Below are 25865 nucleotides of genomic sequence, written 5' to 3' on the forward strand. Positions count from 1 at the left end.
TGCCGCATTGTCAGAGGGTCAGTACTGAGGGAGTGCTGCACTGTCAGAGGGTCAGTACTGAGGGAGTGCTGCATTGTCAGAGGGTCAGTACTGAGGGAGTGCTGCACTGTCAGAGGGTCAGTACTGAGGGAGTGCCGCACTGTCAGAGGGTCAGTACTGAGGGAGTACTGCACTGTCAGAGGGTCAGTACTGAGGGAGTGCTGCACTGTCAGAGGGTCAGTACTGAGGGAGTGCTGCACTGTCAGAGGGTCAGTACTGAGGGAGTGCCGCACTGTCAGAGGGTCAGTACTGAGGGAATGCTGCACTGTCAGAGGGTCAGTACTGAGGGAATGCTGCACTGTCAGTGGGTCAGTACTGAGGGAGTGCTGCACTGTCAGAGGGTCAGTACTGAGGGAGTGCTGCACTGTCAGAGGGTCAGTACTGAGGGAGTGCCGCACTGTCAGAGGGTCAGTACTGAGGGGGTGCCGCATTGTCAGAGGGTCAGTACTGAGGGAGTGCTGCACTGTCAGAGGGTCAGTACTGAGGGAGTGCTGCACTGTCAGAGGGTCAGTACTGAGGGAGTGCCGCACTGTCAGAGGGTCAGTACTGAGGGGGTGCCGCATTGTCAGAGGGTCAGTACTGAGGGAGTGCTGCACTGTCAGAGGGTCAGTACTGAGGGAGTGCCGCACTGTCAGAGGGTCAGTACTGAGGGAGTGCTGCACTGTCAGAGGGTCAGTACTGAGGGAATGCTGCACTGTCAGAGGGTCAGTACTGAGGGAGTGCCGCACTGTCAGAGGGTCAGTACTGAGGGAGTGCTGCACTGTCAGAGGGTCAGTACTGAGGGAGTGCTGCACTGTCAGAGGGTCAGTACTGAGGGAGTGCCGCACTGTCAGAGGGTCAGTACTGAGGGAGCTCCGCACTGTCAGAGGGTCAGTACTGAGGGAGTGCCGGACTGTGAGGGTCAGTACTGAGGGAGTGCCGCACTGTCAGATGGTCAGTATTGAGGGAGTGTTGCACTGTCAGAGGGTCAGTACTGAGGGAGTGCTGCACGGTCAGAGGGTCAGTACTGAGGGAGTGCTGCATGTCAGACGGTCAGTACTGAGGCAGCGCCGCACTGTCAGAGGGTCAGTACTGAGGGAGTGCTGCACTGTCAGAGGGTCAGTACTGAGGGAGTGCCGCACTGTCAGAGGGTCAGTACTGAGGGAGTGCCGCACTGTCAGAGGGTCAGTAGTGAGGGAGTGCCCCACTGTCAGAGGGTCAGTACTGAGGGAGTGCTGCACTGTCAGAGGGTCAGTACTGAGGGAGTGCCGCACTGTCAGAGGGTCAGTACTGAGGGAGTGCTGCACTGTCAGAGGGTCAGTACTGAGGGAGTGCCGCACTGTCAGAGGGTCAGTACTGAGGGAGTGCCGCACTGTCAGAGGGTCAGTACTGAAGGAGTGCTGCACTGTCAGAGGGTCAGTACTGAGGGAGTGCCGCACTGTCAGAGGGTCAGTACTGAGGGAGTGCTGCACTGTCAGAGGGTCAGTACTGAGGGAGTGCTGCTTTTTCCCTCCCACCTTCTCAGCTGGATATTAAAGATCCAGTGGCATTATTTTGAAGGGAAGGTGAGTTTGCGCTGTGTCTGAATCATTATTTACCCCTCACTCAATGTCACTAAATTAATTGATGTTCAGGATACGTGTCGATCGTGTTTTATTGGCTGTGAATCGCTTCGGGATGCCCTGAGGGTCAGAACGGCACTATAGAAATGCAATTCTCTCCTTTCCTTTGCTTACTAATTGACTGAGTGGGAAATGATTTCAGCCAATGTTGTTTTTCCCCATCAGTGGTGTTTAAGAAGGAGATGCATGTCTCTCGGGGAGGATGTGATTGGCGTCGTCCATGGGGCCTGGTCTAAATGGAGTGCACTCAGCAGCTGCTCCCGGAGTTGTGGGGGAGGTGTTACTGTACGTCAGCGACACTGCAATAATCCCAGGTAGGGGCGGCCACAGGAAGCAAATAATATCGGAACAGGGGCAGTCCAGTCTCTCGAGCCACGTCTGTGGCGTTCCTTGAATTGCTAAATTCAGGATGATTGGCGTCGTGATCACAAAGACCACAAAATAGCTTTTAAATTGAACAAAGCTATAAATTTATTAACACTACTCAATTGGATTCGACACTTATTCCTATATAATACACAATTGATAATTAACATATAATCTACACTCATCTACTACTAATCTCTACACTATTACATCAACTATGATCTGCTCTCATTCACACTATCTTTCCTTCAGTCTGTACTCCAGCTATCTCCTTCACATCCCTCCCCCTCAGGCTCCGCATCAATGTCTTATATACTTGTACATTTAGCTCCCTCTGGTGGTAGATTTAGATATTTCATTAACCCTTGCAGTTCTCACATTTATGATAATGTCACAATCTCCACTTTATAATTTGGCCCTGACTGATCTGGACCTTAACTCCATTTACTTTGTTCCATATTCCTTAGTTCTGAACAAAAGTTTTTCAGCCTCAATGTTGAAATGTTTAAATGATTACTGGCTGAGCAATTCCCTTCCTTAACCCCTTCACCTCACTCTCATCCCTTAAAACAATGCTTTAAAGCCTACCTAATCAAATATTTCTCTATCAGCCAAATGTCAAATCGTGATTTTTCTTTTGCTCCTAAAAAGCACTCTGGTATGTCTTACTACAGTAAAGGTGCTATATGAATGCAAGTTGTTGATGTAATGGAGACTCGTCTCTGTGTGATTCATGAAGTGCTTCAATTTTTCCAGACCTGCTTTCGGTGGGCGTAAGTGTGAGGGAGCAGATCTGGAGGCAGAGATGTGCAACACACAGGTAAGAGCTGCTGTGACAGTCATCACTAAACAGTCTCGAGCCAACTCAGCATCCAGAGTGTGTGTTGAGGCATTAATCAAGCATTAAAGTGGCATTTGGTCAGACATTGGACAAGGTTATTGGGAAGGAGAGAGGGACAGAAGGGTGAATTTTAACTTGCGAGGAATAGTTCAGAAAGTTGTGAATGGTTTCATATTCTCAAAAGGAAAGTTCAAAGGGATTTAATTAAAATCTGAATGGAATTAACAAAGCAGATTGAGGAATGTTGTCTCCATGCTGAGTTCTAATTGGGGGTAAAATGAGAAGTCAGGGGAATTATTTTCTCCCACAATAAGGAATACGTCCCCAGGAATGTATTGATGTGGAGGCTGAAAATGGGGTCACACAGCAATTCCATCTGTCTCTGGAGAAGTGGGATTGAGAGAAGATGGACAGGTGGGGTTGAAGTACATCAACCCCCGTGCTGTACCTGTCCTGGGAGTGTTTGATGGGGACAGTGTAGAGGGAGCTTTACTCTGTATCTAACCCCGTGCTGTACCTGTCCTGGGAGTGTTTGATGGGGACAGTGTAGAGGGAGCTTTACTCTGTATCTAACCCCGTGCTGTACCTGTCCTGGGAGTGTTTGATGGGGACAGTATAGAGGGAGCTTTACTCTGTATCTAACCCCGTGTTGTACCTATCCTGGGAGTGTTTGATGGGGACAGTGTAGAGGGAGCTTTACTCTGTATCTAACCCCGTGCTGTACCTGTCCTGGGAGTGTTTGATGGGGACAGTGCAGAGGGAGCTTTACTCTGTATCTAACCCCGTGCTGTACCTGTCCTGGGAGTGTTTGATGGGGACAGTGTAGAGGGAGCTTTACTCTGTATCTAACCCCGTGCTGTACCTGTCCTGGGAGTGTTTGATGGGGATAGTGTAGAGGGAGCTTTACTCTGTATCTAACCCCATGCTGTACCTGTCCTGGTAGTGTTTGATGGGGACAGTGTAGAGGGAGCTTTACTCTGTATCTAACCCCGTGCTGTACCTGTCCTGGGGGTGTTTGGTGGAGACAGTGCAGAGGGAGCTTTACTCTGTATCTAACCCCGTGCTGTACCTGTCCTGGGAGTGTTTGATGGGGACAGTGCAGAGGGAGCTTTACTCTGTATCTAACCCCGTGCTGTACCTGTCCTGGGAGTGTTTGATGGGGACAGTGTAGAGGGAGCTTTACTCTGTATCTAACCCCATGCTGTACCTGTCCCGGGAGTGTTTGATGGGGACAGTGTAGAGGGAGCTTTACTCTGTATCTAACCCCATTCTTTGCCTCTCCTGGGAGTGTTTGTTGGGGACAGTGTAGAGGGAGCTTTACTCTGTATCTAACCCCGTGCTGTACCTGTCCTGGGAGTGTTTGATGGGGACAGTGTAGAGGGAGCTTTACTCTGTATCTAACCCCATGCTGTACCTGTCCCGGGAGTGTTTGATGGGGACAGTGTAGAGGGAGCTTTACTCTGTATCTAACCCCATTCTTTGCCTCTCCTGGGAGTGTTTGTTGGGGACAGTGTAAACGGAGCTTTACTCTGTATCTAACCCCGTGCTGTACCTGTCCTGGGAGTGTTTGATGGGGACAGTGTAGAGGGAGCTTTACTCTGTATCTAACCCCGTGCTGTACCTGTCCTGGGAGTGTTTGATGCTATCATGGGTGGCTTTCAAAACTGCCTAAACAATTATTGTGCGACTGTTACTCCAGGTATTTTTTATTCCCTGCCGTTTTACCCCTCCTTTTCTGTTTACAGCCTTGCCAGGCTACTCAGTTTGGTTTCATGGCAACGCAATGCTCAAATACCAACTCTCAGCCTCTATACCAACACCGCAATCTTCCAGTTTACTACAAGTGGCTGCCTGCCCTTGGGTACGCAAAAGGTAAAGCATTAATGAACAGTGTGTTATCTTTGTGACATCAATGTTAGATATTTGTTTAGAAGATATCCTTCTTATACAAAGCCATTCGTACGATTGTGTTTGGAGTGTCTCTTCTCTCCCGCTTTTCCCCCACAGCCCTGCACATGTCTCTAGTAACTTGAGGAAGCCAGCGGTAGTGGAGCAAAGGTGTATTTAAATTGACACAATATTCTGCTTACGGCAGTAACTCGCTCCCTCTCCAGGCCTTGCTGGATGTATTAACCACACCAGGCCCTGTTTTGGGCCGGCTTTTATGTCAGTTTCTAATGAGCTCCAGCTGGGTGGCTTCTGCCCTCTATCTGGGAAGCTCCTAATTCCCGGGTCTTACGGAGAGATCGACAATGGTTTCCTCATGGTCCTTGCAGGGGTTATAACAATATCCTTTATCCGATTCCCTTTTAAAATAAGTTACCAATGAATCTGCTTCAACCACTTTTTCTAAATTTCATTCCAGATCATAATTCGCCGAGTAAAAATATTTCTCCTCATTTCCCACCTAGTGCTTTTGCCAAGCATCTGTGTCCCCTGTAACTCCCAACAGGAAGATGTTGCTGAAAATGACTAGTTTTGTACCCGCAGTTCTGTATTATTAACCTACCTCCTGTTTGCACATAATCTCCACACATTGATTGAACTGTTCCCTGTGTAATGGTCCTGTCCTCTTTGCCGATTCCCAGGGGATATGCTGTGTCAGCACATGTGCCAAGTGGAGGAGAAGAGTTTCATGATGAGCCGGGCTGAGAGTTTTGTGGATGGGACCAGGTGTGAGATGAGTGACTCAGAGGCAACATCATCCTACAGGTTGTGTGTTATGGGACGTTGCAGGGTAAATATATCAGCCAATCCCACACCACTGCTGTGAGACCCCAAACACTGGACAAAGACCTTTAGCTCAATCCCACCATCTTTCACTCTCTGCCTCTCACCCTATATTGCTCACTCAGTATCTCTCACTCTCCGTACCCAGGGACTCTCACACCCCCTTTTTTACACCCTCTATCTCTCATTCCCTACTTTCCAATGGTGCACCAAAGCTTGTGGTTTCAATCACTGTGTTACTGATTCTAACGTAAATGCTCTTGTTGTAGATATTTGGCTGTGATGGGAAGCTGGACTCTGGCCAGATGATGGACAGCTGTGGGGTATGTGGTGGCAATAACTCCAACTGCAGGAGGCTAGTTGGTTCCTTCACCGAGGGCACTGCCAGAGGTAATCACAACCAACCAGACCAGCTCAGGGAGCTGGTCACAACTGCTGATTGGTAGTCTGTTTCTTTACCAGGATATGGGTTCCACCGACAAAGGTGGAACCCTGAAACCTTACACCAAATCCTGGGCCAAATGCCTAAATTCAGACCAGGAGTCGCAAAGGCTATTCAGCTGTGGAGTGTATCATACCCCAGCCTTATACAGTCTTTACCCCAAATTCTATACACACATGATCCAGCGGGAGCCCCAGTAGATAGAGACCTGGACTAGAAACAAGTGGAGATCATTCAGCTTTTCCGACATGTTCTTTGTTCAGTTAGACCAGGGATGATCTTTCTTTTAAAAATAAATTCAGACTACGCAAATATTTTTTTCCCAATTAAGGGGCAATTTGGCGTGGCCAATCCATCTACCCTGTACATCTTTGGGTTGTGTGGGTGAGACCCACGCAGACACGGGGAGAATGTGCAAACTGACCTTGGGGCTGGGATCGAACCTGGGATCTCGGCGCCGTGAGGCAGCAGTGCTAACCACTGTGTCACCGTGCCACCTTGACTATGGATGATCTGTAACTCCATTTCCATGCCCTAATACCCTTGTCTCCCACAAAGTTTATCAGTCCCCATTTTGAAATTTTCAATCAACTCCAGTTTTTACGGGAGAGTTCCAATATTCTACTTCCCTTTGTGTGAAGAAGTGTTTTCTGACATCACCTCTGAACCGCTTGACTCTAATTTTAAGGTGCTGCCCCCTTGTTCTGGACTCCCATCACCAGAGGAACTATCTACCTCATCAAATCCTTTAATTATCTTAAACACCTCAATTAGATCATTTCCAAATCTTCTATTCTCAAGCGAAAATTTGGCTAAGATGAGCGTGAGGTCAGGTGTAATGCCTGGATCTGGTATGAATCTCTTGTGGGGACCATGAATTGGATTCAATTTGAATTGTTTTTTGGAGCAGGCAAAGGAGCTGGATTAGGGGTTTGCCCCTGTCCACACTCTGAGTTCTGGCTTTGTAACTCTGATAAAGTAATGGAAAAAAAACAAGCTGCTCTGTACAACCTGTGCTCATAATGACAGCCGGGCGTGGAATTGTCAGATCTCTTTAGCTCCTCGAGCCTGTTTTCAGCCCAATTCCCACAACCGCTGATTCTCTTCGGGCCGAAACATCTATCGACCTATGAGACCACCTCTCATTCTTCGAAACTCCACAGAATAGGGCCTAGTTTACTCCATCATTAAATCGCCTCCCCACTCTCTGGCCGGAACTTTCCAGATCAACCCGCCAGGGTCGGTGAGCCATTGAAACCTCTGTTTACATCGGCGGGACTGGAACATCCCACCAGCGTCAAAGACTGGAAAATTCCACCCTCTGTCTCGACTCACACAAGGATGTGGACTGGGGTCTGAATGAAATATCAGGAGATGGTCTTTGGACAGTGGAATCAAGACCCGGTAGCAAGTCAGGAGAGGTGAAGGGGACAGGTACTGCCACACTTAGATATCGGAATTTCGGGATGTGTTGGGCATGATCTTCCTGCAGAATTTAGTCAGAAAGTTTTCCCCAATCATCATCTCCGGGACCTGTAATCACCCTGCCCAGAAATCCCGCATTTCAGGCTGGTACCAGGGTTCAGGAGAGACACTGGCACTGGAACAGGATGGAATATGTTTAGGTGGAGACTGCAGCCTCAAATGACATGTCCATGGCAGCTTTCTGTGCACTGCAGCGAGTGTGCAAAAATAACTGACCATCTTTCCCTTTTGAATTACAGAGTATGTAACCTTTCTCACAGTCCCGCCACAGTCCACCAACGTCCGAATCTCCAACAACCAGGCAGTGTTTTCCCATTTAGGTAAGACATCAGGAAGACCTTGAGTCACCTTCACAGGTACGAACAGGAGCAAAATCAGGGAGATCCCAGACCCAGAGGAATGTTCATGACCGACAGTCGAGTGGTAGTGGCTTCCGAACACTCCCCCCCCCCCCCCCCCCCCCCCCCGCCGCCGCCTACAGCCCCAACTTACCTCTTAAGGAGTCCTGAAGCTCTTCCTAACCCCACCTCTTAAGGGCAGGGCACCCCCCCCCCCCCCCCCCCCCCCCCCCCGGCCAGATCTCTGGCACCTGGGCGCTGCAGCCTGGCACCTGGGCAGTGCCCATGCCAACCTGGCAGTGCCACCCAGTCACTCTGGCAATGTAAGGGTAGCAGTGCCAGGGTATCTGGGCGGCAGTGCCACGGTGCCCAGCTGCCAGTGGGGGTGCCAGGGTACCACCCTGTCCACAGCCCGACCACCGGGGGCCTCCAATGGCCTGGGACACTCCCCCAGGTGCCATTACGCCATAGCGAGGACTTCCCGGCGTGGACATTAATTGCCAGGCCTCGGGAGAATCGGGCCCTGACATATTGAAACTAGTCTAATGGTTCACTTGAATATGTTCATCTGGATCTCGCCCAGTGATCTCGCCCAGTGAGGGCGTGATCCAGATCACGACATCTCGCAACACTTCACGTGTTGCAAATCTTGCGAGAGGTTAACGGCCTCATCATGTCACCAAGTCAGGCGCGGCGAGGCCATTCTATTGTGCCCCTCGTAACGTTAAAAGAATTTTATACAATGTGCTTAACATTCATAGAATTTACATCAAATTACAGAACAGGCCATTCGGCCAATCTGGTCAATTCCTGCGCTTATACACCACATGACCCTCCTCCCATCCTGATTAATCACATCCTGTAATCCTTCTATTTTCCCCTTGACTATACCATTGCTGTTCAGCTCAACCATTCCTTGTGGGAGCGAGTTCCCCATTTTCACAACTGAATTTATCCTAAATTCCATATTGCATTTATTAATGGCAATCTTACATTGATGGCCCAGATATCTTGGATTTTGGAAGTGAAATGATCTCCAAGGAGAGGCAGTGGTGTAGTGATATTGAAACTGGACTAATAATCCAGATACCCAGCATACTGCGGGTTCCAATCCCGCCATTGCAGAAGGTGAAATTTGAATTCAATAAAAATCTGGAATGAAACCATTGTTGTAAAAGCCCATCTGCCGTCCTTACCAGGTCTGGCCTACATGTGACTCCAGACCCACAGCGATGTGCTTGACTGTTAAATGCTGTCTGAAATGACCAAGCAAACCACTCAGTTCAAGGACTTTTAGGGATGGGCCCAGCCAGCGATGCCCTCATTCCATGTAAGGCTAAAGAAAAAAATCTGTTCAGTCTTTTCTGCTAAGTACAATCTCTCAGTTCTAATATCATCCTTGTTAATCTTTTGTGCACCTTGTTCAGTGTCTATGTATCTTGTTAATAATATGGAGAGGACAAACAGACGAAAAGCCCAGCTCTCTCAGCAATGACCTGCAGAGTGCACCGAGTGTGTCTGGGCAACAGAGGTGGTATCATCATGGAATACAATATTCTCAGCAGATGTAATGCCTGTACTGCTGGCTTTGAACAGGATCCTTGACATCTGCAATTTAAAATCGCAATCGCTCAATTGGTCAGGAATGGAGTGGCTAAGACTCATCCTTCACCACCCCCAGCCCTCACGACCCCACACCCCTCCGAGACTCTGCACTCTGCCAATTCTGGTCCCTGTACATCCCTGAATTCCATCCCTCCGTCCCCTCCCCCCCCCCCCCCCCCCCCCCACCCATCCCCTCCACCGTTCCTTTGATTGCCTTGATGCTAAACCCTTGAATATGTCCTATAACCTCTCCAGCTCTCTCCCCCACTATGCTCCCTTAAAACCTACTTCCTTGACAAGTTTTTGCTGTACTGGTCTAATGTCTCCTCATGTGCATTTTTCTAAATTCATTCATGGAAAGTGTGTGTTGCTGGTAAGGCCAGTATTTATTTCAGTAAGGAGGCTTACAACACCAGGTTAAAGTACAACAGGTTTGTTTCAAACACTAGCTTTCGGAGCACTGCTCCTTCCTCAGGTGAATGAAGAGGTATGTTCCAGAAACATATATATAGACAAATTCAAAGATGCAAGACAATGCTTCGAATGCGAGCATTTGCAGGTAATTAAGTCTTTACAGTTCCAGAGATAGGGGGTAATCCCAGGTTAAAGAGGTGTGAATTGTCTCAAACCAGGACAGTTGGTAGGATTTCGCAAGCCCAGGCCAGAGGGTGGGGGGGTGAATGTAATGCGACATGAATCCCAGGTCCCGGTTGAGGCCGTACTCATGCGTGCGGAACTTGGCTGTAAGTTTCTGCTCGGCGATTTTGCGTTGTCGCGCGTCCTGAAGGCTGCCTTGGAGAACGCTTACCCGGAGATCAGAGGCTGAATGCCCTTGACTGCTGAAGTGTTCCCCGACTGGTATCAGCAGGTCTGGCAGCATCTGTAGGGAGAGAAAAGAGCTCACATTTCGAGTCCAGACGACCCTTTGTCATCTGGGCTCAAAGGGTCATCTGGGCTCGAAACGTTCGCTCTTTTCTCTCCCTACCTTTGGTTTATGAATACTATGATGGCTTGTCCATTTCAGAGGGCAGCTAAGAATCAACCACATTGCTGTGGGTCTAGAGTCAGGTGTAGGCCAGACCGGGTAAGGACGGCAGATTTCCTTCCCTCAGTGACCTCGGAGAACCAGATTGTTTTTACAGAGCTTTTTCTTTAATTCAAGATTTATATGATTACAACTGCCAGGGTGGGATTTGAACTCTTGAACTTCTAGGTTATCAGTCCAGGCCCGTGTGTTAGCTGTCCAGTAACATGACCACAAAGCTACTGGAGACCCACCCCATCCCAGTTCATGTCAAATTTGGTTCCTGGTTATTCTTCCTGAGAAATCCCTTCGCTCATTAAAGATGCTATATAAATGCAAGTTGTTGTGGTGGTTGTTACAGCGGTAAAGGTTAAAGGGCACTATGTGGTTGCCGGAGCTCAGAAGATATCACTCAATGTGTCATATCCGAGCAGTCTGGAAGACAGCAGGATGGTGTACCGTCTGTACCTGACCCAACAGAAATTGCCAGAAAAGGAGGAGATTGTCATTGACGGACCCACAAGCGACACCATTGAAATACAGGTGGGTGTGAGAGAAAGGAAAATCATTCACGAATGTGAAATGCAATTTTTGGCAAAAGGCTAATTACACAGAACGTAGCAGATCTTTGTGCATTTATAGGAACTATTGCACTGTCAGAGGGTCAGTACTGAGGGAGTGCTGCACTGTCAGAGGGTCAGTACTGAGGGAGTGCTGCACTGTCAGAGGGTCAGTACTGAGGGAGTGCCGCACTGTCAGAGGGTCAGTACTGACGGAGTGCCGCACTGTCAGAGGGTCAGTACTGAGGGAGTGCCGCACTGTCAGAGGGTCAGTACTGAGGGAGCGCCGCACTGTCAGAGGGTCAGTACTGAGGGAGTGCTGCACTGTCAGAGGGTCAGTACTGAGGGAGTGCCGCACTGTCAGAGGGTCAGTACTGAGGGAGTGCCGCACTGTCAGAGGGTCAGTACTGAGGGAGTGCTGCACTGTCAGAGGGTCAGTACTGAGGGAGTGCTGCACTGTCAGAGGGTCAGTACTGAGGGAGTGCTGCACTGTCAGAGGGTCAGTACTGAGGGAGTGCTGCATTGTCAGAGAGTCAGTACTGAGGGAGTGCCGCACTGTCAGAGGGTCAGTACTGAGGGAGTGCAGCACTGTCAGAGGGTCAGTACTGAGGGAGCGTGCACTGTCAGAGGGTCAGTACTGAGGGAGTGCCGCACTGTCAGAGGGTCAGTACTGAGGGAGTGCAGCACTGTCAGAGGGTCAGTACTGAGGGAGTGCAGCACTGTCAGAGGGTCAGTACTGAGGGAGCGTGCACTGTCAGAGGGTCAGTACTGAGGGAGTGCCGCACTGTCAGAGGGTCAGTACTGAGGGAGTGCCGCACTGTCAGAGGGTCAGTACTGAGGGAGTGCAGCACTTTCAGAGGGTGAGTACTGAGGGAGTGCCGCACTGTCAGAGGGTCAGTACTGAGGGAGTGCCGCACTGTCAGAGGGTCAGTACTGAGGGAGTGCCGCACTGTCAGAGGGTCAGTGCTGAGGGAGTGCCGCACTGTCAGAGGGTCAGTACTGAGGGAGTGCAGCACTTTCAGAGGGTGAGTACTGAGGGAGTGCCGCACTGTCAGAGGGTCAGTACTGAGGGAGTGCCGCACTGTCAGAGGGTCAGTACTGAGGGAGTGCCGCACTGTCCGAGGGTCAGTACTGAGGGAGAGCCGCACTGTCAGAGGGTCAGTACTGAGGGAGCGCCGCACTGTCAGAGGGTCAGTACTGAGGGAGTGCCGCACTGTCAGAGGGTCAGTACTGAGGGAGTGCCGCACTGTCAGAGGGTCAGTACTGAGGGAGTGCTGCACTGTCAGAGGGTCAGTACTGAGGGAGTGCCGCACTGTCAGAGGGTCAGTACTGAGGGAGTGCCGCACTGTCAGAGGGTCAGTACTGAGGGAGTGCCGCACTGTCAGAGGGTCAGTACTGAGGGAGTGCTGCACTGTCAGAGGGTCAGTACTGAGGGAGTGCCGCACTGTCAGAGGGTCAGTACTGAGGGAGTGCTGCACTGTCAGAGGGTCAGTACTGAGGGAGTGCCACACTGTCAGAGGGTGAGTACTGAGGGAGCTCCGCACTGTCAGAGGGTCAGTGCTGACGGAGTGCTGCACTTTGGGAAGTGGTACACTTCAGTTTTCAAATTCCAAAGCAATTATATTTTGATGCGCCAGTGAGCAGTGACATTTCTGGTGCCCAAGCATTTGTAAAACTGTCCACGTCGTTTTTTAAACTTGTAATCCCAGGTGTACCGCAAGTACGGGAAACAGTATGGAAATAGCGTAAATCCCAACATCACTTACAGCCTGTATATTCCGAAGAAGGAGGATTCGTACATTTGGACCCAAGTCACTGAAACCTGTTCAGCGAGCTGCGGGATAGGTGAGGAATCCTATTAACCAGAGTTCCATGGATTCATACATTCGCCAGGCCCATTATTATTCTTTAATCAGAATCATAAGAATCATTCATTCGGTATCTGTATAAAGTAACTGTGTAGCTTTGACAAAGACTCGAAAGCTCGGTTTTACAATGAACAAAGAAAAGTACAGCACAGGAAAAGGCCCTTCAGCCTTCCAAGCCCGTGCCGACCATGCTGCTCGTCTAAACTAAAATCTTATGCACTTCCAGGATCTGTATCCCTCTATTCCCATCCTATTCATGTATTTGTCAAGATGCCACTTAAATGTCACTATCGTCCCGGCTTCCACCACCTCCTCCGGCAGCGAGTTCCAGGCACCCACTACCCTCTGTGTAAAAAACCTGCCTCGTACATCTCCTCTAAACCTTGCCCCTAGCACGTTAAACCTATGCCCTCTGGTAGTTCACTCTTCACCCTGGGAATAAGTTTCTGGGTGGGATTCTCCGTTAGCCGATGCTGAAATTGGGAAAGGCGATTGGGCGAAGAATCCGTTCCAACGCCAAAATCGCGGCAGGTGCCAATTTGACGCCAAATCGCAATTCTCCATCACCTCGACAGCGGTGTTAATTTGTTCCGGAATGCACGTAGATTAAACACCGTTTGCATATCATTAGCCGGCCCTACCTGGTATTCCCCGGGGTCTCCGCGATTCTCCCCCTCCGATGGGCCGAGTTCCTGACGGCGCGGTTCACTTGTGCTTTTAAAAGTCATGAAACTGGAATCCTGACTGCTGAGGGAGAGGGAGGGGGTACGGAAAGTGCTCAACATCCCATACTTTGCTGACAGTTGTGCCGCTAGCCGGAGGGAGGGGGGGCTTCTGCCAGGGCCGTGGGGAGTAGTGGGGGGGGGGGGCTGAGGGGTTGGGGTGGACGGGCACAGAACACCATTGCCGCAGCCGGCAAGGCAGCCATGCAGCTGACACGCCGCTAACAGCCCACTGTGAACTCAGTGCCTCGGGTCGTATGGGTGGGTGCCCTCTGGCCCCAGCCGACCCATCAGCTGTATGTGCGGCTGGGATGAGTGTGTGTGGGGAGTGTAATGTGTGTGTGGGGCTGGGATGAGTGTGTGTGGGGAGTGTAATGTGTGTGTGTGGGGCTGGGATGAGTGTGTGTGGGGAGTGTAATGTGTGTTCGGCTGGGATGAGTGTGTGTGAGGAGTGTAATGTGTGTGTGCGGCTGGGATGAGTGTGTGTGGGGAGTGTAATGTGTGCACGGCTGGGATGAGTGTGTGTGGGGAGTGTAATGTGTGTGTGCGGCTGGGATGAGTGTGTGTGGGGAGTGTAATGTGTGTGTGCGGCTGGGATGAGTGTGTGTGGGGAGTGTAATGTGTGTGTGGGGCTGGGATGAGTGTGTGTGGGGAGTGTAATGTGTGTGTGCGGCTGGGATGAGTGTGTGTGGGGAGTGTAATGTGTGTGCGGCTGGGATGAGTGTGTGTGGGGAGTGTAATGTGTGTGCGGCTGGGATGAGTGTGTGTGGGGAGTGTAATGTGTGTGCGGCTGGGATGAGTGTGTGTGAGGAGTGTAATGTGTGCGTGCGGCTGGGATGAGTGTGTGTGGGGAGTGTAATGTGTGCGCGGCTGGGATGAGTGTGTGTGGTGAGTGTAATGTGTGTGTGCGGCTGGGATGAGTGTGTGTGGGGAGTGTAATGTGTGTGTGCGGCTGGGATGAGTGTGTGTGGGGAGTGTAATGTGTGTGCGTGGCTGGGATGAGTGTGTTTGGGGAGTGTAATGTGTGTATGCGGCTGGGATGAGTGTGTTTGGGGAGTGTAATGTGTGTATGCGGCTGGGATGAGTGTGTGTGGGGTGTGTAATGTGTGTATGCGGCTGGGATGTGTGTGTGGGGTGTAATGTGTGCGCGGCTGGGATGAGTGTGTGTGCGGCTGGGATGAGTGTGTGTAGGGAGTGTAATGTGTGTGTGCGGCTGGGATGAGTGTGTATGGGGAGTGTAATGTGTGTGTGCGGCTGGGATGAGTGTGTGTGGGGAGTGTAATGTGTGTGCGTGGCTGGGATGAGTGTGTTTGGGGAGTGTAATGTGTGTATGCGGCTGGGATGAGTGTGTTTGGGGAGTGTAATGTGTGTATGCGGCTGGGATGAGTGTGTGTGGGGTGTGTAATGTGTGTATGCGGCTGGGATGTGTGTGTGGGGAGTGTAATGTGTGTGCGGCTGGGATGAGTGTGTGTGCGGCTGGGATGAGTGTGTGTAGGGAGTGTAATGTGTGTGTGCGGCTGGGATGAGTGTGTATGGGGAGTGTAATGTGTGTGTGCGGCTGGGATGAGTGTGTGTGGGGAGTGTAATGTGTGTGTGTGGCTGGGATGAGTGTGTGTGGGGAGTGTAATGTGTGTGTGTGGCTGGGATGAGTGTGTGTGGGGAGTGTAATGTGTGTGTGTGGCTGGGATGAGTGTGTGTGGGGAGTGTAATGTGTGTGTGTGGCTGGGATGAGTGTGTGTGGGGAGTGTAATGTGTGTGTGTGGCTGGGATGAGTGTGTATGGGGAGTGTAATGTGTGTGTGTGTGGCTGGGATGAGTGTGTGGGGAGTGTAATGTGTGTGTGGCTGGGATGAGTGTGTGTGAGGAGTGTAATGTGTGTGTGTGGCTGGGATGAGTGTGGGTGGGGAGTGTAATGTGTGTGTGTGGCTGGGATGAGTGTGTGTGGGGAGTGTAATCTGTGTGTCTGGCTGCAGCTTGTCAGCCTCCTGAGTGCCAATTACGGACTCGCCGAATCCCGCACCGTTTTTCAGTGGAATCGATTGTGTTCCACGTGGCGCTGGCGCTAGCCCTTCCACAGTAACGGAATCGGTCCATTTGTGCCGCCAGTTTTTCTCTTGTGGAAGTCCACGGATTCTGTGTTGGCGTCAACACTTGTCTCTGACTATCCACTCTGTCCGTGCCCCTCATAATTTTGTAGACGTCTATCAGGTCGCCCCTCAACCTCCGTCGTTCCAGTGAGAGCAAACCCAGTTTATTCAATCGCTCCTCATAGCTAATGCCCTCCATACCAGGCAACATCCTGGTAAATCTCTTCTAAAGCCTCTCTAAAGCCTCCACATCCTTCTGGTAGTGTGGCGACCAGAATTGAACACTATACTCCAAGTGTGGCCTAGCCAAGGTTCTATAAAGCTGCAACATGACTTGCCAATTCTTATACTCAGTGCCCCGCCCAATGAAGGCAAGCATGCCGTATGCCTTCTTGCCTACCTTCCCCATCTGCGTTGCCACTTTCAGTGACCTGTGCATCTGTACACCCAGATCCCCCTGCCTATCAATATTCTTAAAGGTTCTCACATTTACTGTATATTTCCCATCGATATTAGACCTTCCAAAATGCATTACCTCGTATGGGTCCAGATTAAACTCCATCTGCCATCTCTCCGCCCAAGTCTCCAACCGATCTATATCCTGTTGTATCCTCTGATAATCCTCATCGCTATCCGCAAATCCACCAACCTTTATGTCATCTGCAAACTTACCAAACAGTTACATTTTCCTCTAAATCATATTACAAACAGCAAAGGGTCTCAGCACTGATCCCTGAGGAACATCACAACCCTCCATTCAGAAAAGCACCCTTCCACTGCTACCCTCTGCCTTCTATGACCGAGCCAGTTCTGTATCCATCTTAACAGCTCACCTCTGATCCCGTGTGACTTCATCTTCTGTACCAGTCTGCCATGAGGGACCTTGTCAAAGGCTTTACTGAAGTCCATCTAGACAACATCCACTGCCCCACCCTCATCAATCATCCTTGGTTCTTCCTCGAAAAACACGATCAAGTGAATGACCTCCCCTTCACAAAACCATGTTGCCTCTCGCTAATACGTCCACTTATTTCCAAGTGGGAGTAAACCTTGACTCAAAGAATCCAACAATTTCCCGACCACTCACGTAAGGCTCACCGGCCGGTTTTCGCTACACAGTTCTGCCAGACCTGCTGAGATTGTCCAATATTTTCGATTCCTCAATAGTCACTGTTCAGCTGAGAAAGGGTGACTTGCTTTGTAACTTATGTATTCACTGACTATTCAGCAGGATAAGGGACATTCTCTGTGCAATTGCCACTTGATTGCCAGCCCTGTTGACCTATGTCTGATGTATTTTCAGGAACTGTGAGGGTCCATTATGAATGTATTGAACGCGGCTCAGAGGATACAGTAAAACATCAGTACTGTTTGCCATCAGCGAAACCTCCTGATAGGCTGGATCCTTGTAACATTGCACGGTGTCCTCCATGGTAAGACCAATGGCAAAATCTCCCAATGCCAAACATGTTTACTTGGTTTTTTTCCCTTTTTCCCTGTCACTATTGGGCAGCGCGGTAGCATGGTGGTTAGCATAAATGCTTCACAGCTCCAGGGTCGCAGGTTCGATTCCCGGCTGGGTCACTGTCTGTGCGGAGTCTGCACGTCCTCCCCCTGTGTGCGTGGGTTTCCTCCGGGTGCTCCGGTTTCCTCCCACAGTCCAAAGATGTGCGGGTTAGGTGGATTGGCCATGATAAATTGCCCTTAGTGTCCTAGTGTCCTTGGGTTACTGGCATCGGGTGATACGCGGCCTTGAGTAGGGTGATCATTGCTCGGCACAACATTGAGGGCCGAAGGGCCTGTTCTGTGCTGTACTGTTCTAATTCTAATTCTAACTTCTGATGCTAATTCCTCACTTCCATATGGGTCCCACACACACTGACTCTCACTGGGGTACATGTCCCACACACACACTGACTCTCACTGGGGTACAGGTCCCACACACACACTGACTCTCACTGGGGTACGGGTCCCACACACACTGACTCTCCCTGGGGTACGGGTCCCACACACACTGACTCTCACTGGGGTACAGGTCCCACACACACTGACTCTCACTGGGGTACGGGTCCCACACACACTGACTCTCACTGGGGTACAGGTCCCACACACACTGACTCTCACTGGGGTACGGGTCCCACACACACTGACTCTCACTGGGGTACGGGTCCCACACACACTGACTCTCACTGGGGTACGGGTCCCACACACACTGACTCTCACTGGGGTACGGGTCCCACACACACTGACTCTCACTGGGGTCCCACACACACTGACTCTCACTGGGGTACGGGTCCCACACACACTGACTCTCACTGGGGTCCCACACACACTGACTCTCACTGGGGTACAGGTCCCACACACACTGACTCTCACTGGGGTACGGGTCCCACACACACTGACTCTCACTGGGGTACGGGTCCCACACACTGACTCTCACTGGGGTACGGGTCCCACACACACTGACTCTCACTGGGGTACGGGTCCCACACACACTGACTCTCACTGGGGTACGAGTCCCACACACACTGACTCTCACTGGGGTACGGGTCCAACACACACTGACTCTCACTGGGGTACGGGTCCCACACACACTGACTCTCACTGGGGTACGGGTCCCACACACACTGACTCTCACTGAGGTACGGGTCCCACACACGCTGACTCTCACTGGGGTACGGGTCCCACACACACTGACTCTCACTGGGGTACGGGTCCCACACACACTGATTCTCACTGGGGTACGGGTCCCACACACACTGACTCTCACTGGGGTACGGGTCCCACACACACTGATTCTCACTGGGGTACGGGTCCCACACACACTGACTCTCACTGGGGTACGGGTCCCACACACACTGACTCTCACTGGGGTACGGGTCCCACACACACTGACTCTCACTGGGGTACGGGTCCCACACACACTGACTCTCACTGGGGTACGGGTCCCACACGCACTGACTCTCACTGGGGTACGGGTCCCACACACACTGACTCTCACTGGGGTACGGGTCCCACACACACTGACTCTCACTGGGGTACGGGTCCCACACACACTGACTCTCACTGGGGTACGGGTCCCACACACACTGACTCTCACTGGGGTACAGGTCCCACACACACTGACTCTCACTGGTGTTACGGGCCAGTGTTTAAAAAATCGAAAGTGTATTATGGAGTTCCCCTGATCGATAACCTCCTGTTGAATTTGGCTAGGATGAGCACATGAGCCTTCCCTTTAGGTGTGAGTCAACAGTCTTCTCAACACCTCAATCAAAATAAGCTTTATTCTAAGAACTTAGTTAACATTTATATAAACACACAAGAATTTTTATCAATTACAAACATAAAGACACCCCACAGCTACAGTAATCTATGTATAACACTTAATGAATTCCCCCTTAACTGTTCCAATTCAAAAACAAAATCCCATAAACTAAAAAACCCATTTCAAGGGCGTGGCCCAACACTCTGCATTCTCACTTGAATAAGACTGGCTTTTACTGAGATTCTGGCCCCATCTCACCAGGTGGATTAAACCCTTCTGGAAAGCAAACTATATCTAAATCCGCCACCAAGGTGATTTTATCTCGAACAGATATTTAAAACAAAACTAGAGAGAGACAAGCCAAAACACATCATCTGTCTGAGTCCACAGCGGTCAATTGTGAAAGTGAAACCAAAAACAGCTCACAGAGCCACAGCCCAGCTCCACCCACATAATGACATCACTGAAGCTATGTGAGAAGACAAAAAGCTTTCTTAAAGGGATAGTCACATGACACCTCCCCCCAAGAAAAACAATAAACCATTAACTTCAAAGATGGTTTTATTTTTTATCTTTTCACTTGCCCATTCCTAACACTTGATAGTACATTTACATTTTAAAACATTAAAAGAGACAAACATTTATAATAATACAGTCCATTTTAGTTCTTTTGTTTTCCACCATCGAAACTGCTTCCATCACATGTGTGACAAAGCATCGGCATTCACGTTTTCTCGTCCTGCCACATGTATAAGTTTTAAATTAAATGGCTGTAATAATAAACTCCATCGAAACAGTCTGGCACTTTATTCCTGAATCTCTCCAAAAACATCAATGAATTCTGATCAGTGTATGTAATTGTTTCAGACGAATTGCTGGTAACATAACTGTTAAAATGTTGCATAGCCAGCACCAAACTCAAAGTCTCCTTTTCACTTTTCGAATACTTCCTCTGGTGAGCACAGCACCTACACCCACATCATTCGCATCGATAGCCACCTTGACTGGTTTTGTAATTTGGGGCAGCCAACACAGGAGCAGTGGTTAACACAGCCTTCAGGCAGTCAAATGCCTGTTAACACTCCGCCGTCCACTGAAATTTGCTACGCTTGTTCAGCAAGTCCGTCAGTGGAGCAACCACGCTGCTAAAACATGGCACACATTTATGGTAAAAAACACTCATGCCAAGAAATCTCATTACTTCCCTTCCATCGAGGGTATTGGAAACTTCCCAATAACTTTTGATTTCACATCCCGTGTGACCATTCGACCCTGTCTAATTGTATAGTCAAGGAAAGTGACTTGGGCTTTTTCAAACTCACTTTTGGCTAGGTTTACCACCAAACCCGCCTCCTGAAGTCGATCGAATAACTCCATCAGATGCTTCAAATGTTTTTTCCACGTCTGACTAAAAATCACCAGATCGTCTATGCATGTGCACAATTGGGTAATCCTGAAATTAATTTGTTAGTTAACCGTTGAAAGATGGCTGGGGTGTTTTTCATGCCAAATGGTCTAACTTTGAATTGGTATATACCATTTGGACAAAGGTATCTTCTAGTAACCTTTAAGTAAATCCAGTTTGGAGATAAAAGCGGATTGTCCCAGCTTCTCAATGCGGTCCTCGGACTGTGGGATAGGATAAGAGTCTGTTCTTGTAACTGCACTAACCTTTCTCTAGTCCACACACAATCGTTAGTTACTGTGCGGTTTTGGTACCATCACTACGGGTGAGCTCCATTGGCTGCAACCCACTTGAATTATGCCATTTTTAAGCATACTCTCAATTTCTTTTTGAACCTGTGCCAATTTTAAAGGGTTAAGTCTATATGGATGTTGTTTGACTGGAACAGCATTTCCCACATCTACATCATGTATAACCATTTTAGTACTTCCCAACATAACTCCACAAACTTGCCCTTTTGATATTAATAACTCTTTCAAGTCAGTTCATTTTTCCTCTGGAAGGTAACTCAATAATTTATCCCAATTTTTAAGAACATTATCTAATTTAATTTGAGGAATGTCAAATTCAGAGTCATCTGGATTTGGTTCTTCACTTTGAGTTTGAATCACTAAAACCTCCTCCTTTAGGGTTTTGTGGCCATAACAGGATTTGAGCCGTGGTGAATGGACCCAGTAAATCCCACCGGCACGCTGCCTCACCGCGCCAAGGACCTGCGTTCGATCCCAGCCCGGGGTCACTGTCCGTGTGGAGTTGGCACATTCTCCCCGTGTCTGCATGGGTCTCACCCCACAACCCAAAGGTATGCAGAGTAGGTTGGGATTGGCCACGCTAAATTGCCTCTTAATTGGAAAACAAAATTGGGCACTCTAAATTTATTAAAGAAGGGAAATAAACCTGTTTCTCTCTCCACATATGCTGCTGGATCTACTGATTATTTCTGATATTTTATGTTCTTATTTCTGTTTCAACATTTCTGCCAACTTGGGTATGCTGTGTGGCCCCTGAACTTTCTAATGAGCAGTGAACCCCTTCGACAGACCCAGTGTACAGACCTGTGACTTCCCCCTGTTCTCACCCCATGTCTGTGCAGGTGGGAGGTGGGGGAGTTTGGGGAGTGCAATGTGTCCTGTGGTGGAGGTCAGCGAGAAAGGGACATTCACTGCCTGAAGCAAGAGGCACTCGAGAAGCAACGGACCCCTGATGCTGACTGTGCTGACATTCCCAGACCCGAGTCAGTGGAACTGTGTAATAACCAACCCTGCCCTGTCAGGTATGTGCTTCACACTGGGAGTGGGGGGCCTTGGAAGTGGTCAAAAGTACTTTGTGAAGAATGCACCAGTTTATTCACTGTGCGCTGATCCTGGCCCAGGTACAGTTTGATCCCTGGATGTTGCCAGGCACGGTGTCAGATGGAGTGGGAACAGAGTGTTACTCAAAGGCAGAGTTATCGGAAAGCTTTGCGAAATGCAGTCAGTGACACAGGCAGCTGGAGGTTTTATTTTTTCATTAACATTCTCCTTTTTCACATTTTCATCAAAATTTACAACAGCAGATAATCAACACTAACAACAAATACAATACTAATAATCTTTATTGTCACAAGTAGGCTTACATTAACAGTGCAATGAAGTTACTGTGAAAATCCCCTAGTCGCCCCATTCCGGCACCTGTTCGGGTACACGGAGGGAGAATTCAGAATGTCCAATTCACCTAACAGCACGTCTTTCGGGACTTGTGGGAGGAAACCGGAGCACCCGGAGGAAACCCACCCAGACACAGGGAGAACGTGCAGACTCCGCACAGATAGTGACCCAGCGGGGAATCGAACCTGGAACCCTGGTACTGTGACGCAACCGTGCTAGCCATTGTGCTACTGTGTCAGCCAGATGAATGGCAATCCCCTAGCCAACAATCCCCTTATCCCACCCACCCTCAAACAGCTCCCAACATTGTGAATATAAAATACCAATGCAAAAGAATCATCAATAACTTATACAATCCAAACTGCCCCCCCCCCTCCCCTCCCTTATGTCTGATGTCATGAAAATACATGATGAACAAGGCCCATGAGTTGTAGAACCCTTCCATCCTCCCCCTCAACTCGAACATTACTTTCTCGAGGGTGAGGAACTGCAGCAGGTCCCCCCACCACGCCGAGGCACAGGGCGGAGAAGCCGACCTCCACCCCAACAGAATCCGCCTTCGAGCGATCAGCGAAGTGAAGGGCAAGACATCTGCCTCCATACCCACTTCCAACCCCGGCTGATCCGACACCCCGAATATGGCTTCCAGGGGACCCGGTTTGAGTCTCACGTGCATCACCTATGAGATTACCCTGAAGAGCTCCCTCCAATAGCCCTCCAGTTTTGGACAAGATCAAAACATATGAACGTGATTTGCGGGCCACACCCCCCCCCCCTCCCCCTCCCCCCACCCCCCCCCCCCCTCCCCCCCCCGCCCTCCCCCACTCCGTGCAGTAGATAACGGGGAGCCGATGGATGTGGTATATCTGGATTTCCAGAAAGCCTTTGACAAGGTGCCACACAAAAGGTTGCTGCATAAGATAAAGATGCATGGCATTAAGGGTAAAGTAGTAGCATGGATAGAGGATTGGTTAATTAATAGAAAGCAAAGAGTTGGGATAAATGGGTGTTTCTCTGGTTGGCAATCAGTAGCTAGTGGTGTCCCTCAGGGATCCGTGTTGGGCCCACAATTGTTCACAATTTACATTGATGATTTGGAGTTGGGGACCAAGGGCAATGTGTTCAAGTTTGCAGATGACACTAAGATGAGTGGTAAAGCGAAAAGTGCAGAGGATACTGGAAGTCTGCAGAGGGATTTGGATAGGTTAAGTGAATGGGCTCGGGTCTGGCAGATGGAATACAATGTTGACAAATGTGAGGTTATCCATTTTGGTAGGAATAACAGCAAACGGGATTATTATTTAAACGATAAAATATTAAAGCATGCCGCTGTTCAGAGAGACTTGGGTGTGCTAGTGCATGAGTCACAGAAGGTTGGTTTACAAGTGCAACAGGTGATTAAGAAGGCAAATGGAATTTTGTCCTTCATTGCTAGAGGGATGGAGTTAAGACTAGGGAGGTTATGTTGCAATTGTATAAGGTGTTAGTGCGGCCACACCTGGAGTATTGTGTTCAGTTTTGGTCTCCTTACTTGAGAAAGGACGTACTGGCGCTGGAGGGTGTGCAGAGGAGATTCACTAGGTTAATCCCAGAGCTGAAGGGGTTGGATTATGAGGAGAGGTTGAGTAGACTGGGACTGTACTCGTTGGAATTTAGAAGGATGAGGGGGGATCTTATAGAAACATTTAAAATTATGAAGGGAATAGATAGGATAGATGCGGGCAGGTTGTTTCCACTGGCGGGTGACAGCAGAACTAGGGGGCATAGCCTCAAAATAAGGGGAAGTAGATTTAGGACTGAGTTTAGGAGGAACTTCTTCACCCAAAGGGTTGTGAATCTATGGAATTCCTTGCCCTGTGAAGCAGTAGAGGCTCCTTCATTACATGTTTTTAAGGTAAAGATAGATAGTTTTTTGAAGAATAAAGGGATTAAGGGTTATGGTGTTCGGGCCGGAAAGTGGAGCTGAGTCCACAAAAGATCAGCCATGATCTAATTGAATGGCGGAGCAGGCTCGAGGGGCCAGATGGCCTACTCCTGCTCCTAGTTCTTATGTTCTTATGTTCACAAACATCCTCCAGCCCCTCAAAAAGTTGGCTCACCCTCGCCCTTGTCAGGTGCGCCCTATACACCACCTTCAACTGTATCAGCCCCAACCTTGCACACGAAGTTGAGGCATTCACCCTCCAGAGCACCTCACACCATGACCCCTCCTCAATATCCTCTCCCAACTCTTCCTCCCACTTTGCCTAAATCCTTTCCAGCGATATCTTATCTTCCCCCAGAATCAACCCCCTCCATCAATATCTCTTCCAACAGTGTGGTAGCCGGCACCATCGGAAAACTCTGTACCTCCCCCCTCCCCAACTTCGCAAACCGGCCTCCCAGAAACAAATCCTTTATTACCCTAACTCGCCTCTTCTCCCATCTCCAAAAATTCCCATCCCACCTTCCTGGCTCGAGTCTGTGATTCCCTCGATACCCGCCCACAACATACAAAGCTGCCACAGCTGCCTCCAGATTTTCAGTGTCGCCACTACCACCGGACTCCGAGTATTTCCCCGGGTCATGGGGAGCGGCGCTGTTACCAATGCCCTGCAGTTGGAAATTTTAGACAGAGTGAGGTAGCATTACCTACGGGTCAGGAGATTTACGGCACGGGTTACACGGGTAGTTTTGAGGATGTTAGGCCGGAGGAGAAATACCAACCCCGGGAGCAGCTGGACCCTTCCCCTACCCCAGCTCTCACCACAAGTCCTCATTTATTTGTATTCCTGTAGTGAAGCAAACTGAGGAAAGACGGTGGAGAGGGAGCTTTACTCTGTATCTAACCCCGTGCTGTACCTGTCCTGGGAGTGTTTGATGGAGACAGTGTAGAGGGAGCTTTACTCTGTATCTAACCCCGTGCTGTACCTGTCCTGGGAATGTTTGATGGGGACAGTGTAGAGGGAGCTTTACTCTGTATCTAACCCCGTGCTGTACCTGTCCTGGGAGTGTTTGATGGGGACAGTGTAGAGGGAGCTTTACTCTGTATCTAACTCCATGGTGTTCCTGTCCTGGGAGTGTTTGATGGGGACAGTGTAGAGGGAGCTTTACTCTGTATCTAACCCCGTGCTGTACCTGTCCTGGGCGTGTTTGTTGGGGACAGTGTAGAGGGAGCTTTATTCTGTATCTAACCCCGTGCTGTACCTGTCCTGGGAGTATTTGATGGAGACAGCGTAGAGGAGGCTTTACTCTGTATCTAACCCTGTGCTGTATCTGTCCTGAGAGTGTTTGATGGAGACAGTGTAGAGGGAGCTTTACTCTGTATCTAACCGCTTGTTGTACCTGTCCTGGGAGTGTTTAATGGAGACAGTGTAGAGGGAGTGTAGAGGGAGCTTTACTCTGTATCTAACTGTGGTAGTCACCACTAGTGGCGTATTATATGTATTATGTATTAAGGCACTGCCCGTTTATTAAGGGTACAACGGTAAACGGTAAATCCCTGCCTGCTGGCTCCGCCCAGCAGGTGGCGTATAAATGTGTGTGCTCTCCGGTGCTGCAGCCATTCTGGTTCCAGCTTCAGGAGGCACAACATTTTTCTCAATAAAGCCTCTATTATTCCACTACTCTCGTCTTTGTGGTAATTGATAGTGCATCACTAACCCCGTGCTGTACCTGTCCTGGGAGTGTTTGATGGGGACAGTGTAGAGTGAGCTTTACTCTGTATCTAACCCCGTGCTGTTCCTGTCCTGGGAGTGTTTTGATGGAGACAGTGTAGAGGGAGCTTTACTCTGTATCTA

At 49.6% G+C, this 25865-nt stretch overlaps 1 protein-coding gene across 1 annotated transcript in view; it reads left to right on the forward strand.

Annotated features, from left to right (window-relative positions):
* adamts13 (ADAM metallopeptidase with thrombospondin type 1 motif, 13) overlaps window positions 1–25865 on the forward strand; it is a 75415-nt gene that overhangs the window by 29060 nt on the left and 20490 nt on the right. Inside the window, exons 12-21 of the mRNA XM_038781810.1 lie at window positions 1806–1954; window positions 2763–2826; window positions 4593–4719; window positions 5436–5584; window positions 5847–5967; window positions 7744–7824; window positions 10833–11014; window positions 12741–12876; window positions 17011–17140; window positions 21534–21713. Coding sequence (XP_038637738.1) covers window positions 1806–1954; window positions 2763–2826; window positions 4593–4719; window positions 5436–5584; window positions 5847–5967; window positions 7744–7824; window positions 10833–11014; window positions 12741–12876; window positions 17011–17140; window positions 21534–21713 — 1319 coding nt within the window. The remainder of the gene's footprint in view (window positions 1–1805; window positions 1955–2762; window positions 2827–4592; window positions 4720–5435; window positions 5585–5846; window positions 5968–7743; window positions 7825–10832; window positions 11015–12740; window positions 12877–17010; window positions 17141–21533; window positions 21714–25865) is intronic.

The sequence above is a fragment of the Scyliorhinus canicula genome, chromosome 21 (assembly GCF_902713615.1).
Source record: "Scyliorhinus canicula chromosome 21, sScyCan1.1, whole genome shotgun sequence".
Classification (NCBI taxonomy): Eukaryota; Metazoa; Chordata; class Chondrichthyes; order Carcharhiniformes; family Scyliorhinidae; genus Scyliorhinus; species Scyliorhinus canicula.